The following is a 16830-nucleotide window of genomic DNA, read 5'->3' as shown; positions in this document are numbered from 1 at the left end:
ACCTCGGAGCATACCATCATGACTTTACAATATTGAACTTTATATTCAACCTTTTCTCGCCTTCAGTGGATTTTGGTTGGCACTCATCCAAATGCTGATAACCTCACTTTCCCTGAGGCAAATTTATCTCTTACTACTTGATTCAGACACCACCCGGGGTCTCTTGCCCCTGCGGTCCTTTGCCAGTAACACATTTACACATTTACACTTCTGTAACTAAGGGGGATTCTTTCCGCACCAATTCAACCAACCATCAATATAGGCGAATTGATCCCATTGCCCATTATTCACCACATTTTTATATACAGCATTTACAAGATTTACATCAAAGGATCCTATGTCTGGCCAACTAATTCCAAACGCTGGCCAGTCCAGTTGGCAAAAGAAGGTCAATTTACCCTTGGCCATCTTAATTCTAAAATCTCTTTTGAACTTCCTAAAGTTCCTGAGCATGCATCCCAAGGGAGTGGCAGAGCTTTCTAAATGGGAGCTACCCGCCCACATTGTGCCTACCTCTATTTGAAACAATACACGGAGTCTGACAAACCTCAGACGCTCTGAAGGCAACTCAAACAGAAAGGCACAAGGGAAATCAAATACTTACTCCGCCCAGCACCCTGGCTCCGTCTCTTCAGACCCGTTCAGCCTGGTTGACTCAATCAATGGAGTCCACGCCTTTAACCTCCTGGGTGTCCCGACCCCCGTTCTCTGGTGCCGTGGCAGACCTCAAAGGCGGTCCGGCGCGCCCCACAGGCACCTTTGCCGGTTCTGTCGTTTGACCCCAGGGTGGTCCAAGGGACTCCTGGCTGCTCGCCAGATTGTTGCACAAAATGCTGGTGTCGCCCCCTGGAGGCGAGTCCTATTTGCCCCAAAGAGGAGAGTCAACTTCAGGCCGGGTCCAACTCGATTTTATTGTTTGCAAACAGTTCGACAGAGGAGCTCACGCTCAAAAGCAGAGTCGACCCTGGGCAACCCCCGCGCCGCAGTTTTATCACCTCGGCTTGCATTCCTCAGCCAGCGTGTCACTTTGATTGGTTGCTAGCAGTTTGCTTGGCAACCTTATCTTAGGGTTACTGTCTGCTCATTCCAGGCATGCGCAGCTCTTACAATACTACGTGCTGCTTAAGACACATACAATGGCTTTTAGGTTACATTTTTACTACAGCTAGATGAAACAACACTCCGGTGGATCCACAGTTGGCTACAGAATCGGACTCAAAGAGTGCTTCTCAATGGGACCTTCTCAAACTGGGGTGAGGTCATGAGTGGGGTACCGCTCAGTGCTGGGCCCAGTGCTCTTCAACGTTTTTATTAGTGACTTGGAGGAGGAGGTGCAGGGAATGCTGATCCAGTTTGCAGATGACACATAATGGGGCAGGATAGCTAATACCCTGGAAGACAAAAACAGAATTCAAAGTGATCTGGATAGACTGGAGTGCTGGGCAGAAAACAAGAGAATGAAATTTAATGGGGATAAATGCCATGCTCTGCACCTAGGAAAAGAAACCAAATGCACAGTTACAAGATCGGGGATACGTGGCTCAATGACGCTACAACGGAGAAGGATCTTGGAACTGTTGTCGATCACAACCTGAATATGAGCCAACAATGTGATGTGGCTGCAAAAAAGGCAAATGCTATTTGGGGCTGCATTAATAGAAGCATAGCTTCCAAATCCCGGGAATTACTAGTTCCCCTCTACTCAGCACTGGTCAGGCCTCATCTGGAGTACTGTGTCCAGTTCTGGGCACCGCACTTGAAGAAGGATGCAGACAAACTGGAGAGGGTTCAGAGGAGGGCAACAAAGATGAGGGGACTGGAAACAAAGCCCTATGAGGAGCGACTGAAAGAACGGGGCATGTTTAGCCTTGAGAAGAGGAGACTGAGGGGAGACATGATAGCGCTCTTCAAGCACTTGAAAGGTTGCCACAGAGGGGAAGGCCAGGTTCTCTTCTCCATCATCCTGGAGCGCAGGACATGGAATAATGGGCTCCAGTGACAGGAAGCCAGATTCCGGCTGCACATCAGGAAAAACGTCCTGACTGTTAGAGCAATACGACAGTGGAACCAATGAGCCAGGGAGGTGGTGGGCTGTCCCACACTGGAGGCATCCACGAGAAGGCTGGACAGCCACCTGTCAGGGATGCTCTGACCTGGATTCCTGCATTGAGCAGGAGGTTGGACTCGATGGTCTTGTAGGCCCCTCGAACTCTACTATTTTATGATTCTATGTAAGATGCCTCAGGATCCTTGCAAGAGGAAAAATAGGCAGAATATAAATGTATTATTATTGTTGTTATTGTTATTGTTATTAATTATTCACTTCCACTTGGCTCTATCCTGCCAACTTCCCAGGGTTTCTCTTCTCTTTAGCATGTTAATACATCATTCTCCCGTCCAATCCATTGCTTGAAGCCTTTGGCAATGCCAAGACCTTCAGAAACAACAACTCCAGCAGATTTGTACGTCTTCTCAGGCGTCTTTCTTTACTGAAATATTTCAAAGCTGCCCTAAATCAATAGATCTCAGGGCAAAGGATTTCTGACCATGGAAATCTTTGTCTTTAACTTGTAATTGGACTGGGGAAGGCTTAAAACAGGAAGGACAAAAGTATACCTGGTGTGGAGAAAGTGGATGGGGAGACCTATTTCTCCCTCTGTGCTAATACTAGGATCATGGTCTAGATGGACCCTTGGTCTGATCCAGCAGAGCTGTTCTTATGTTCTGATGTTCTTATGACTGTCTTCTGTACAATAGGATGCCAGGCCATCCTAAGATTGTATGCTCTGAGAAAGGCACCACAAAGGCCTCTGACCAGGAGTTCCTGAGGTTTCCATTCCTAATTCCTGCATTCTAACCCCTTGGGCTGTCAAAACTGTCTTTCCGATTTGCCTGCCCGATGTGCTGTGTCTCCCACCAGGGAAAATACTTTGAGATCCAGTTCAGTCATGGGGGTGAGCCTGACGGGGGGAAGATTTTCAACTACCTGTTGGAAAAATCCCAGGTGGTGAGCCAGAATGAGAGTGAGAGAAACTTCCACATCTGTTTCCAGGTAAGAGAGCTGATGGCACATGTGGTGTCATCATGGGAATGCACATGACATGCACCATTATGTGCCATCTGCACGGGCCAGCAATAGCAAGTGCGGCCATGACAGTCAGTGTGCATATAATATTATCTTTCCAACACACCCTCTCACAGCAAGGGACCCTTTGGGATGATCAGGACGCTGCTGGTGTGCTGAATGTTTGTGTCATTGTGTAACTTCTTCCCCACTTCTTGCTTTCACAGCTCATAGAGGGTGCCTCTCAAAGATCAGAAACATAACCTGGGGATTATGACCCCAGACTATTACTATTACCTGAGCCAGTCAGATACATACAAAGTGGACGGCATGGACGACCGGAGTGTCTTCCATGAGATCATGCTAAGTGGCCATAATCAGCAGTAAGATCAAGCACTGTTTCCACCTGAAATACATGCTTCAGTAAATGTATTATGTCTAGGGATGTATGAGCAATTCATTTCAGGGTTGTTTTTTTTAATTAAAGAAATCAGGATTTACCCAATTCACACCTTCCAGATTATGTTTGAACATGGACTCAGTGCTGAAGTCCATGCATTTATGAGCTTGTAATGTGATTCATGGACCAAAATAAATATGTTTTGACAGCAGTTGCACAGTTGAGAAATGCACATGGAAAAAGAATGTAGACTTTTAAAATGCACATGCTCACATGCTTTGATCAATGGCAGAAGAATGTATGCCTTTCAAAGATGTGCACATTTTGGAAAATATGCAGAAAAATACACACACATTTTCATGCGGAAAGAAAAAAAGCAAAGTCCATAAAGTGATGTGGACACAAGACGGAACGAGCTTCCAAGTGGAATTTGGAGAACTTTGCCAAACTCTAGTTTTCCTTGTATGCACGTCTCTAACGCGCTCTCTCTTTCTCAATTCTTCTTTCTTTGCCCTGGGCTGTGCTTCGCAGAATGCCATGGACGTGATTGGATGGCAACTATGCCCAGCTGGGTGGCAACGGCTGACAGGAAGCTCTGGTGTGGGCTGGTCCATGAAGTCACGAAGAGTCGGGAGCGACGGACCGAATAAACAACAACAACAAAAAAGAATAAAAACACAACACAACAACAGTAAATAGCACAGGAAGAATACAATGTAAAATACATGAAAGGAGCAATAAGATCGAAATCCTAAACTCAAAAACACTTGGGGAAGAGAAATGTCTTCACCTGGTGCTAAAAAGATAACAGCATAGGCCCCATTAGGGAGGGCATTCCATAAATGGGGCACCACAACTGAGAAGGCCTTCTATCTTGTAACCACCTACCTAATTTCCTTTGGTGGGAGCCCATTTATAACTTCCAACTCTATGGTTCTTTGAATACCAAATTGTAAGGATGGGACTTATTGGAGGTTTAACAAGATGGTGGCCCATTTATCATTCCAACTCTATGGTTCTTTGAACACTGAATATGGGACTTATAAGAATGGGACTTATTGGAGACTGTTGAACAAGCTGGTGGTCTGTTTATCCCTTCCAACTCTCTCGTTCTTTGAATACCAAAACTGAAGTGAGATGGCAGGGGGGTTCTTTTTCAGAGGGTTGGACAAGATGGTAATCTGTTTATCACTTCCAACGCTATGACAGCACTCATGCAGCAGCTGATAATGAACTTTCTACCTTGTTTGCTGCTAACCAGTCTCCCTTCATCTCCAGTCCATCAACAGGGCCATGCAGAAGCCATACGAGGAATACAGCATTGGCGTACTGGATATTTATGGTTTTGCAATGTTCCAGGTAGGCTTAGTTATGGGACCAGTGAATTTTGAACCAGAAAAAAAAATCCAGAAAATGTTCCAGTGGGAGAGCTAAACTGAGCATGATCTGCATCAGCATGTTTATTTGACATATTTAGTAATCAAAACTGAAAGAAATTTTCCGTTCAGAAAAATTTCCACCCCACATCACTGGTTGGGACTACACCCTATTGCTCACTTTGGCATTGGTACAAGACATTGCCATGGCTCAAAGCAAACGTGTCTCTGGTCTCAATGTATATGGTAATTTGAGGGGCGTCATGATTAACCATTAGGGATAGAAGGATCAGCCTATTTCCAGTCACTTTTGCATGTGTCAATTCATAATGCCATTCTGTTCAGTTTTCACATTAATCTGTGCTTTTCTTTAAAAAATAAAAAATCCCACCAACATTCCCATTTAAAGACATATTTAAATACACATCTTTGGATGTATTTCCTCACAAAATTCGCATCTCCAGACATACTTTATTTCAATGTTTGCTTTTTTTAGTTTTTTTTTAGTTTGATATGTTTGATATGCAAGCCACATCATGAAATTAGGAGACGTGCGAAATCCGACAGATAACTACATTCCAATCTGCACATTAGTGCAGGTGATGTGGGTCAGTTCATGTTGGAATTCACAAAGAACAAATTCTGCCAGCATCCCTAATAACCGCATCTTTATTCTTTTTATCTCTCTTTTCCCTCTCCACTCCCCACCATTCAGAGAAATGGCTTTGAGCAATTCTGCATTAACTTTGTGAACGAAAAACCTCAACAAACCTTCATCGAGCTCACCCTCAAAGCAGAGCAGGTGAGGCCAGCTTACAGCATGCGATGGAGCATTGAGTCTTTCCTTTGGGGACCGGGGTGGGTGGGTCAATGGGATCTTTTCCTCCCCATCGCTAATCAAAACTGCGACATTGTGCTGCTCTGGTGTGGGTGGGTGTAAATATTCCACTGTGACCCCCAAGAGGTGTGAAGAGTACGGATGTTTGAGGGGTGGTCCTCAACTGAACAGATGAGCACCTGCTTTGCATGGTGAAAGTCCCAGCTTCAATCCTCAGCAACTTCAGTTGACAACCGTCAAGTAGCACCCTGACAGTCTGTTCAGCTTCCTGTTGAAATCCACCCTTTATTTAGAGCCATGAGGACTGGAAACGTATTTGGTCTTTAGGGGAAGGGCCATAGGTGAGTGATAGAGCACATGCCTGGCATGCAGAAGGTTCAATATTGGCTAAAAGGATGGGGAAGCCCTTTATCTGCCGGAGACCCTGGAAGCTGTTGCCAGTTGCAGTAGACGACACTGGACAAGGTGGATGAATGGCCTGACTAGCTGTTAAGTAATTAATTAATTAGGGCACAACCCCATGCATGTTTTGACAGAAAAAAAGGTCTACAACTCCCAGCATTCCCCATCCATCACTCCTGGCTGGAGGATGCTGGGAATTGTAGGACTGTTTTTCTCTCTAAACTTGCATGGGATTGTGCCTTTAATTGGCAATATTTATCTTCTTCTTCTTCATTATATATATGCTGCCTTTCTTCCTCTTGCAAGGAACCCAAAGGCAGTTTGCGTGGTCCTCCTCCTCTCCATTTTATCCTCACAACAACAACCCTGTGAAGTAGGTTAGGCTGAGAGTCAGCGACCGGCCCAAAGCCACTTTGTGGCTGAGTGGGGACTGGAACCCAGATCTCCTGAGTCACAGTTCAACACTCTCGCCACTACACCACACTGGCTCTTACTTGAAACAAATCTCAGTGTAAGGCAACTTTGTATGAGCAATCCATAGATCCATTGTATTTGCTACAACAGACATGGTCCTTAACTTTCCCCTCAAATTTAAAGGTCAGGATCCTGTCCTTCCTTTTTCTTCCCTCTTTCCTTCCATTATTTTTCTGTCTTCCTGTCTTTTTCTCATCATTCTTCCTTCCATTCTAAACCATGTTTTTAGCTCACTCTTTTTGCCTTTTGCCTTTTGCCTTAGGAAGAGTATGTGCAAGAGGGGATCAAGTGGACCCCAACTGAATATTTCAACAACAAAGTGGTATGCGATCTCATTGAAAATAAGCTGGTAGGAGAGGCGCTGAATGGGAGTGCTGCAATAAGAAAAAATAAACAAACATAAACACAGTACAGCCAGTTGAATTGTGGGGTGCTTGAGAGTAGAGCTAGTTTACTCAAGCTGAATTAAATGGAAAGGATGGGGCGCAGGTGTTGAGCGGACCCTCAGCCAAGTGCCGTCGCTGGAAGCCACTAGTTCAATTTTCAGGGGTACGCTGGGAAATTTTAAATGGTAGCTCCCAGATGTGGCTGCAGCCACTGGAAACATAATTAATTTAAAGGAAGAAGCAAAGGCAGGCCTCATGGGGGCACTGTGTGGTGAGTAGAGATGGGGGGAAAATGCATTCTGTTTAACTCTTAACGCAAACATTTTCAGACATTGCATTTTCAAACAACTATGTGAACTGAAATTAAGTTCAGTAGTATAGTGGAGGCAGGGCTTGCAGGAGCACAGCACCAGAACTTCTTTATTAGCAGGGTCACTGGAGTCATCTGCCACCCCTCTCAGACCTCCTGGCTCCCTCTGAGCTTAGCTGCAATCCTCACAGTAGCTGGAGGGAAATGAATTTTCCCAGCACAATATATTGTTCCCTGTTGTAATGCAGAGAATTTTGGGGTGGCCTGCTCTTGAATGGGCAAACAAGGCCCATTTGTTGTACTAAAAGACCTACTCCTGGTGGGGATGAACACTGCTAGAACTGATTTATAGATATGGACCAACACAGCGGATTGTATTTTTGGACTCCCCTTGGAGGGGCGTCGTTATGGGGACTGTCATGATGACTGTCTAAATTTAATGCTACACCACTGACTCAGTTGTCCTTTGAAATTCCCAGTCCTCCAAATTTTGCAAGCGAGTTATTCAATCAAAACAATGCATTAAAATGTGGATATTAGGGAAAATAACATTCAAGAACTCATTATATTAGGGAAATTGCTTGCAAAAGATGCGTGCGTTAGACCAAAAAATGCATGCAAAAATGCATGCATTAAGAGATATGTTCATAAAAATACTTATGAATTTTCGTGCAAACTTTTAAAAACAAAATTCTCAAAGTTCAGGATGAAATAAACTTCAAACTGGAGAAATTATCAAAGTTTGAGATTCGTATCCATTCATTACTGATAGTAATCATTTTGTAAAAATGAGCCAAATGAGCCCCCATCCAGGCCTGACGAACCCATCAGTCATGAATGGAATAGTTATGCCACCTTTTCGCCCTTCACTTTTTGTCTCTCCCAGAATCCTCCAGGCATCATGAGCGTCTTGGATGATGTTTGTGCCACAGTATACACCAAGGGTGAGGGGGCGGATCAGATCTGCTGCAAAAGCTCCAGTCAGCAGTGGGCACCCATGAACATTTCAACGGCTCCAGTTCAGGATTCATCTCATACACCACTATGCTGGCAAGGTCTCTGGAGCCCTGAGTGGCAGAATAGGTCGCCCTTGCTTGTCGTCCTACCCTGTCCTCTTTCTCTTGGGATACCAACTTTTTGTGGACAAAAATACCAACACCTTAATCAACAATAAAGGGTGAAGCCAGGATGTTAGATAAAAAGTCCTTGCTTCCGGTTTAGAAGAAAAGGATGCCAGGCAGGCAGCAGTGGATCCAACACTATTTTATTGAACGTTTTGCAAAACAGGTGCAGAGCAGTCTGGACCCCGAGACACGTGTGCAAAAGCCCTTTATATCATATCGCTTCTATTGTTCTTACCAGTAACCAATGAAACAGTCAGTACATCGGCTCACTAAGTCAATATCCAATAAACAGTCACTATCAGCTTACCAAGCCGTTAGTCATGAGCGCGTCAGTATGATTCCCTTTTTGCTCCGCCTATATTTTCCCGCCACTCGGGCTCTTACGTAACTTGAGACGCGAACGGTTATGGAGTCTCCTTTTTTTTCCTAACAATTCCCTCCTTTAAGTCTTTATTCACGTCTTAAAGCATTTAAAATGGGGTTTCTTTATCAGCACAATAAAGCAAGAGCATCTGTTTTGACAGAGCGGTTTCAATTAACCGCTGGGATAAGCCTCTAGCGCAGGGGATAATGCAACAACCAAATAACACTAAAACTCCTATCATCACTACAAGCGAAATAAGGATTGAGGCTGCTAGGTGTTTCCATTTTCCAAACCATCTCTCTAACCAGGCGGTCACGGGGTTGTTAATCCCTGAATTCTCGGCTAATTCTTCAGACAAGGCGGTGAGGCCCTGCAAAGCCCTTGTTACCGTGCCATCTGGGGCAGTGTTGTTAGGGATGAAGGTGCAACACCGTCCACCTAGCATGACACAACCCCCCCCCTTTTTCTGCTAACATCATATCAAGAACATGCCGATTTTCCCAGGCCATTTGGCTGGTGGCATCTAGCTGCTCAGCCAATCCTTTTACAGCATCTCGAGTATAGTTTATAAACCTCTGTTGATTATAATAAACGTAATTGATCCAATCTACATTTTTGTTAATGGTCACCCACCAATACAGGGTAGATTCAAATCCTGCAGCAATTTGATTTCTTCCTTTGAACTCGTCTGGCACTCCCCTTGGTACTCCTATGGAGTCAATGTATATTTGATCATCAAAAGGGGTTACTGATCGTTTCTGCCGGGGTTGGCCAGTCTTCTCTGCTGGATGGTATGCAATTGAAAAGGGGACTGCCAACTGAACTAACCCACAAGCTCCGGACCAATTGGAGGGCAATACCTCATACAACTCTAGACCACCACAATACCACCAGAGATCAGCCCGTGGGACTGAAAGGGAATTATTCCTAAAGCGGGTGGAATTAACACATCTTACTTTACTCCTCAGGTTCCCTATACGCCCCTCTGTGTCTGCAAGGTTTCGGTGTATGCATCCGGTATGGTTTCTTCTTTGCAGGAAGACTGTGGAAGGTCTGACACGATCCTTTGATTTGAGTGGGGGGTATAATTTATTGAGGGTTTGGCATTCCTCCTCTCCCCATGCATCAGGGTGTTGGAACAAACGGATCACGCAGGTGAGGAGGGAAGGAGTGTCCCATCCCAGTGGAAAGGGCAGCACCTTTGCCACAGATCTCCCTGTGGCACAAACAAAACAGTCAGACTTATTTAAAGACTTGGCTGTATACTTTATCCACTCTAACCACACATTATCAGTTTCCTCTGTTATTGGGATCCCTAACCTGGTTCTCCAGGGACGCCTCTCTTTCTCGGGGATCTGTACCAGAAGTGGTTTGAGGGGTGCTGGTGTGACATTTCGGGGTTTTATCTTAAAGCTGTCAAGCCCAAGTCCTTGAGGTATCACCATCCACGTTAATATTTCTTTGACTAACATTACCAACACCACCCACAATACATGCTTCATATTACAAGTTTTTTGTAATTCGAACCCGAGCTTTTCCCAGATGTTGTGACTTGTATATTACAGGTGATTGTGGCTCCTGGATGGCTTCTTCGCCTGTGTCCCTTGCAGCTTCCAGAGGGGTGCCAGGGAGCAAAGGACCATTGCCCGTGTCCTCCTGTTCTTTCCAGGTGACAGAAGGAAGCGAGGGTCGCTTAAATGGCTTTATCCAGCTGCAATGTGTCCATTTACTAGAACCCACAAGCTTTACACACGAATGGCTGGTTGGTCCCACCAAATAAGGCCCCTTCCACCCTTCCTTTAAAGCTTCTTTATTCCACTTTTTCAGCAACACCTCGTCTCCTGTCTGGAAGAGATGGATAGGTGCATCTAACGGCAGTCTCTGAAACGGAACGGAATAAGCTCGTAACTGTGAAAGAACAGACTGTAGAGAAGTCAACTGATCCCTTAGCATCTGATCACCCACCTCCCACTTGACTTCCTCCCTCCTTCCGCAGTGTACCCGAGGCAGGAACCCAAACATCAGTTCGAAGGGGGACAATTTTATGTCCTTCCTTGGCATCCTTCGAAGCTTCGTTAAAGCTATTGGCAGAGCCTCAACCCAAGTGAGCTTCACCCCTCGTTGGAGTTTGGTTAAAGTCTCCTTGAGACTCCGATTGATTCTTTCAACCTGTCCACTTGCCTGGGGCCTCCAGGGGCAATGTAAATGCCACTCTACTCCCAGAGCTTGTGCCAGCCCCCGTGTAATAACTGAGGTGAAATGTGAGCCCTGATCGGACTCTATAACTTCGGGCAGGGAGAACCGGGGCACCACCTCCTGTAACAATTTAGCAACAACAGTTTTAGCTTGGCAGTTCCTACATGGAAACGCCTCTACCCACCCCGTCATTTGACATACTATTACAAGCAAATACCTGTAACCCCTACATGGTGGCATCTCAGCAAAATCAATCTGCACCCTCTGGAAAGGATAGTAGGCCCATGGTCGCCCTCCTTTTGGAGGAGGGGGTGCCCTGGGAGGGTTGGTTTTCTGGCAGACTTCACAGGTGGCGGCTAGTCGGTGGGCGCATACAGTTAAGCCAGGGGAGACAAACAGCCTCTTGCAATAGTCGATCATGGCTGATGCTCCAGGGTGTCCAAGAGAATGGTGAACTTGCTCTAGAACAACCCTCTGCAGGGTCTGTGGAAGAAGCAGTCTTCCATCTGTCATCTGGATCCATCCGTCGTCGCAGGGACTTATTCCGTGTTCTTGTGCCATCCGTAACTCAGCAGGGGAGTATGTGGGGCGCTCTTTTCTTTTGGGTAGAATGAGGAATGTTCCTTGGATTCCCTCTCTGGCTGCTCTTTTTGCGGCCTCATCTGCCTTCTGGTTTCCCTGTCTCCATTTTTCCTCTTTTTCTTTCCCATGGGCTCGGACGTGGACAACAGCTACTTGTGAGGGTAGCTGGAGGGCATCCAGAAGATCCACTATTAGGCCGCCATTAGCCACTGGAGATCCGTTTGCTGTAAGGAATCCCCTCTCTTTCCCCAGTTGCCCATGAGCATGCACAACGGCGAAGGCATTTTTGCTATCGGTATAAATATTTACTCGCTTTCCCTTGCTGGCTTGCAGGGCTCTTGTCAGGGCTACCAGTTCAGCGGATTGGGCGGAGAAATGAGGAGGCAGCCTTTCCTCGCGCACACTTTCCTCTAGAGTAACGATGGCCGCTCCTGTGTAGCACCTTCCATCCAGCATATAGCTAGACCCATCTACAAACAGATCTCTGGCTCCCTCTATTGGTTCATCCTCAAGGTCCGGTCGGCCTTTGGTGTCCAGGTCTAATACTTCAAGGCAGTCATGATCTGGGAGTCCTGATCCATTTGTGCCCAGTGATGTTGGCAGTAGTGTGGCGATATTAAAGCTAGAGCAAGCCTTAAAAGTGAGGTTTTCATTTGTTAGTAAACCTATTTTATATCGGGAATGCCGGGCTGGGTTGAGAAATTTGCTTCCTCCTCCTGATCCCAAAATTTGTGGCACTCCATGCGGCACCCAAACTTCAATGGGTCCTCCTGTTATAGAAATTTCAGTTGTAGTATGTCTGTTATCCCATGATTTTATAAGCTAGGCTATGTCTGTTTTACCTCAGTGTGAGACTGCCATGCTAAACAAAGACACAGCGCCTTATCAGAGACTCAGGAATGCCAAGGATGTGTTTACTGGAGTACAAGGCTAGCTCTCTGCGCATGCTTAGATATGTCAAAGGTGCTGCCTGTCTTCTGTTTCCCTCTCAGCTAGACAAAGAGATTAGTACAGCGCAAGCGTAAGACAGCCCCAAAGGTCTTGCCTATATAAACTTTTGAATCACATCACTTGATTGTAACCTTTGTTGGAGCGTTAGCCCCAAGGGTTGCCTTATTCTGCAGAATAAAATCGTGTTGGACCAGATCTCTGCCTCCTCTCATTCTTGGTAAACTAATTGGAAAGTCTACCAGGGAAAAGAACACAATTTTTGTAACAAGGAGGGGCTTACACATGGGCAATTTAGTCTTTTTTTCCCTTTAATTCCTTTTATAGTTACATGCTTTCCACTTTCTCTCGCCGGGGGGCTTCACAGGGATCATAGAAAATGTGGCTCCAGTATCTACTAGGGCCTCACAGTCCTTGCCACCAACCCTTACTTTTACCTTGGGATTCTCCCGAGCGTTTGTTCGTAGGGTGGTGGCCCTTCAGCTAGACTCCCCCCCACTGGAGGACCCTGCCAGCATTTGGCAGCCTTCAGGGTGAGTCTCTTTTATCTTTTCTTTCAGCTCTGGATAATCTTTCTTCCAATGTCTCTTCTCTCGGCAATACGCACATTCATTGAGCCCCGGTCGGCCCTTTCCTTTTCTGCCCCCCCCTCTGGTCGCTTCTGTGCTCGGAGGTTTATATCTCCGCCCATGGTGGCTGCCAGCATTGCCTTTTCCTTTTTCCAGGAATGGCACTCTTTTCATGTGCTCTCATGTGCACCATAGCTCTAAAAACTTCATGATCTGGGGTCTGATAAGGCTAAAGCAGGCGGTGATATCAAGGCTTGCTTCAATTTAAGAAAAGCCTTTTTTATTTTAATTGTCCACTTCTAGTGGGTAATATTTTTGTTAGAGCTTCATACGGGGGCTTCACCCCTTTTTATGGCTACTATAGCCTCCCCCTTGTAACAGGCACACTTATCTTTTGGCTTGCCTGTTCTGCAGATCATGTTTCAAATTCTCTGTGCCATGCACCAGTTTTAACTCTTTGTCTTCTCTGCAAGTTAGGCTGTTTCCTTTGTAGTCTGTGAATCTCTAACAATTTGTATCTGTATGCTTCATTAGGGTAAATGAAATCAAAGCCTTGGAAATCATAGACTCATAGAATAGTAGGGTTGGAAGGGGCTTACAAGGCCATCGAGTCCAACCCCCTGCTCAGTGCAGGAATCCAAATCAGAGCATCCCTGACAGATGGCTGTCCAGCCTCGTCTCCAGTGTGGGAGAGCCCACCGCCTCCCTAGGTAATGGGTTCCATTGTCATATTGCTCTAACAGTTAGGACGTTTCTCCTGATGTTCAGCCGGAATCCGGCTTCCTGTCACTTGAGCCCATTATTCCGTGTCCTGCACTCTGGGATGATTGAGAAGAGATCCTGGCCTTCCTCTCTGGGACAACCTTTTAAGTACTTGAAGAGTGCTATCGTATCTCCCCTCAGTCTTCTCTTCTCAAGGCTAAATATACCCAGTTCTTTCAGTCAAATGCAGCTTTTTATCTGAGTGTTGAAATCACAAATTAAACGGTACACTGAGCTGATCACAAACACACAATCTACAACAACGGGAGTTTAAGGCTATGACAAGCCTCACAGTACTTTTTATGGCAAGTCTTTAACTGTCCAAACTTCCAGTCCATGTGCAGAGTGCCTCTAACAAAGAAGGCTTTGGGCCATAAAGAAGGGATGCTTTTAACAAAAGCTCTGTGTCTCTTCATCAGTTCGAATGGGGAAGGTGTAACCTTACACCTCTTCTAGATTCCTCCACAGGTAAGAACAGAGCAGTGCTGCTCAGCTTTCCAGTTGTGATGCTTTTCTTGTTTTTTTTTGCAAATCTCACTCTTTTGTCAGGTCCTGACAGACACCTTCCAGCTTCTCTGCTTGCTAAGGCTAAACCAGCCACGGCGAAGGGGGGTTAGGCAAGTCCCCCTTGGCTCTGCTCTGAGCAGGCTGACAGAGATAAGCTTACACAGACCCCGATATTTCAAGAACTTGCTCTGTCTTTGTTTCTTGATTTTGCCACAGTCTTTAAGACGTCAAACAAATCTCTTTCTTCAGAAGTTGCAACTTTTTAAACTGCTTTTGCTTCTTCTATCAGACTTGGATACGGTGGCAGACAAACTGTCTCTGGAGGGCCCCCTCCCTCCCCCGACAACCTCTCCTCCCAACCTAACAGGCCGAATCAGACCGGGGGGAGCTCAGGGCACCTTGGGCAGGGTCTCCCAGTCTTCAAGCTCCTTCCGTGGGGCTTGAATCGGGGGGAACAGGGGCTTTGGGCTCCACCTCGGAGCATACCATCATGACTTTACAATATTGAACTTTATATTCAACCTTTTCTCGCCTTCAGTGGATTTTGGTTGGCACTCATCCAAATGCTGATAACCTCACCTTCCCTGAGGCAAATTTATCTCTTACTACTTGATTCAGACACCACCCGGGGTCTCTTGCCCCTGTGGTCCTTTGCCAGTAACACATTTACACATTTACACTTCCGTAACTAAGGGGGATTCTTTCCGCACCAATTCAACCACCCATCAATATAGGCGAATTGATCCCATTGCCCATTATTCACCACATTTTTATATACAGCATTTACAACATTTACACCAAAGGATCCTATGTCTGGCCAACTAATTCCAAATGCTGGCCAGTCCAATTGACAGAGTGTAACCAGCTTGCCTTTCGACATCTTAGTACACGGAGTCTGACAAACCTCAGGCGCTTGACTTTGCTCAAGTTCTTTAGCATGCATCCCAAGGGAGTGGCAGAGCTTTCTAAACGGGAGCTACCCGCCCCCATTGTGCCTACCTCTATTTGAAACCATACACGGAGCCTGACAAACCTCCGACGTTTACACAGAGTCTGACAAACCTCAGACGCTCCGAAGGCAACTCAAACAGAAAGACAGAAGGGAAATCAAGTACTTACTCCGCCCAGCACCCTAGTGCCGTCTCTTCAGACCCGTTCAGCCTGGTTGACTCAATCAATGGAGTCCACGCCTTCAACCTCCTGGGTGTCCCGACCCCCGTTCTCTGGTGCCGTGGCTGACCTCAAAGGCGGTCCGGCACCCCCCACAGGCACCTTTGCCGGTTCTGTCGTTTGACCCCAGGGTGGTCCAAGGGACTCCTGACTACTCGCCAGTTTGTTGCACAAAATGCTAGTGTCGCCCCCTGGAGGCAAGTCCAATTTGCCCCAAAGAGGAGAGGAAACTTCAGGCTGGGTCCAACTCGATTTTATTGTTTGCAAACAGTTCGACAAAGGAGCTCACGCTCAAAAGCAGAGTCGACCCTGGGCAACCCCCGCGCCGCAGTTTTATCACCTCAGCTTGCATTCCTCAGCCAGCGTGTCACTTTGATTGGTTGCTAGCAGTTTGCTTGGCAACCTTATCTTAGGGTTACTGTCTGCTCATTCCAGGCATGCGCAGCTCTTACAATACTACGTGCTGCTTAAGACACATACAATGGCTTTTAGGTTACATTTTTACTACACGTCTGGAAGAGATGGATAGGTGCATCTAACGGCAGTCTCTGAAACGGAACGGAATAAGCTCGTAGCTGTGAAAGAACAGACTGTAGAGAAGTCAACTGATCCCTTAGCATCTGATCACCCATCTCCCACTTGACTTCCTCCCTCCTTCCGCAGTGTACCCGAGGCGGGAACCCAAACATCAGTTCGAAGGGGGACAACTTTATGTCCTTCCTTGGCATCCTTCGAAGCTTCGTTAAAGCTATTGGCAGAGCCTCAACCCAAGTGAGCTTCACCCCTCGTTGGAGTTTGGTTAAAGTCTCCTCGAGACTCCGATTGACTCTTTCAACCTGTCCACTTGCCTGGGGCCTCCAGGGGCAATGTAAATGCCACTCTACTCCCAGAGCTTGTGCCAGTCCCCGTGTAATAACTGAGGTGAAATGTGAGCCCTGATCGGACTCTATAACTTCGGGCAGGGAGAACCGGGGCACCACCTCCTGTAACAATTTAGCAACAACAGTTTTAGCTTGGCAGTTCCTACATGGAAACGCCTCTACCCACCTTGTCATTTGACATACTATTACAAGCAAATACCTGTAACCCCTACATGGTGGCATCTCAGCAAAATCAATCTGCACCCTCTGGAAAGGATAGTAGGCCCATGGTCGCCCTCCTTTTGGAGGAGGGGGTGCCCTGGGAGGGTTGGTTTTCTGGCAGACTTCACAGGTGGCGGCTAGTCGGTGGGCATATACAGTTAAGCCAGGGGAGACAAACAGCCTCTTGCAATAGTCAATCATGGCTGATGCTCCAGGGTGTCTAAGAGAATGGTGAACTTGCTCTAGAACAACCCTCTGCAGGGTCTGTGGAAGAAG

General features: G+C 46.4%; 2 protein-coding genes across 3 annotated transcripts in view; both read left to right on the top strand.

Moving 5' to 3' along the window:
• Positions 1 to 3451, top strand: part of LOC146333964 (A disintegrin and metalloproteinase with thrombospondin motifs 10-like) — a 63791-nt gene extending 60340 nt beyond the window's left edge. Inside the window, exons 15-16 of the mRNA XM_084825320.1 lie at positions 2921 to 3052; positions 3299 to 3451. Coding sequence (XP_084681446.1) covers positions 2921 to 3052; positions 3299 to 3451 — 285 coding nt within the window. The remainder of the gene's footprint in view (positions 1 to 2920; positions 3053 to 3298) is intronic.
• LOC146333963 (unconventional myosin-If-like) lies at positions 1140 to 10469 on the top strand. 2 transcript variants are annotated; one of them, XM_084825375.1, is made up of 8 exons: positions 1140 to 3052; positions 3996 to 4155; positions 4743 to 4823; positions 5556 to 5642; positions 6817 to 6876; positions 8137 to 8305; positions 9707 to 9755; positions 10304 to 10469. In XM_084825375.1, exons 3-8 carry the CDS (start codon positions 4758 to 4760, stop codon positions 10305 to 10307), a joined length of 435 nt encoding a protein of 144 aa, XP_084681501.1. In that variant the 5' UTR covers positions 1140 to 3052; positions 3996 to 4155; positions 4743 to 4757; the 3' UTR covers positions 10308 to 10469. The 2 variants fall into 2 exon arrangements, with proteins under 2 accessions (XP_084681501.1, XP_084681500.1); XM_084825374.1 differs by lacking the exons at positions 1140 to 3052; positions 3996 to 4155; positions 9707 to 9755; positions 10304 to 10469 and having other exon boundaries at positions 4628 to 4823; positions 8137 to 8651.
• Positions 10470 to 16830: the final 6361 nt, after the last annotated feature.

The sequence above is a fragment of the Heloderma suspectum genome, chromosome W (genome assembly GCF_057233095.1).
Source record: "Heloderma suspectum isolate Gila_16-S chromosome W, 16-S_ref, whole genome shotgun sequence".
In the NCBI taxonomy this organism is placed as follows: domain Eukaryota; kingdom Metazoa; phylum Chordata; class Lepidosauria; order Squamata; family Helodermatidae; genus Heloderma; species Heloderma suspectum.
Note: the sequence above shows the minus strand (reverse complement) of the source record. Positions and strands in the feature narration are given on the sequence as shown.

Coding starts and splice junctions, on each gene's coding strand:
- LOC146333963 (XM_084825374.1), top strand. CDS start 4,758: ATGCAGAAGCCATACGAGGAATACAGCATTGGCGTACTGGATATTTAT. Junction 4,824..5,555: donor ATGGTTTTGCAATGTTCCAG/GTAGGCTTAGTT, acceptor CCCACCATTCAG/AGAAATGGCTTTGAGCAATT. Junction 6,877..8,136: donor AATATTTCAACAACAAAGTG/GTATGCGATCTC, acceptor TGTCTCTCCCAG/AATCCTCCAGGCATCATGAG.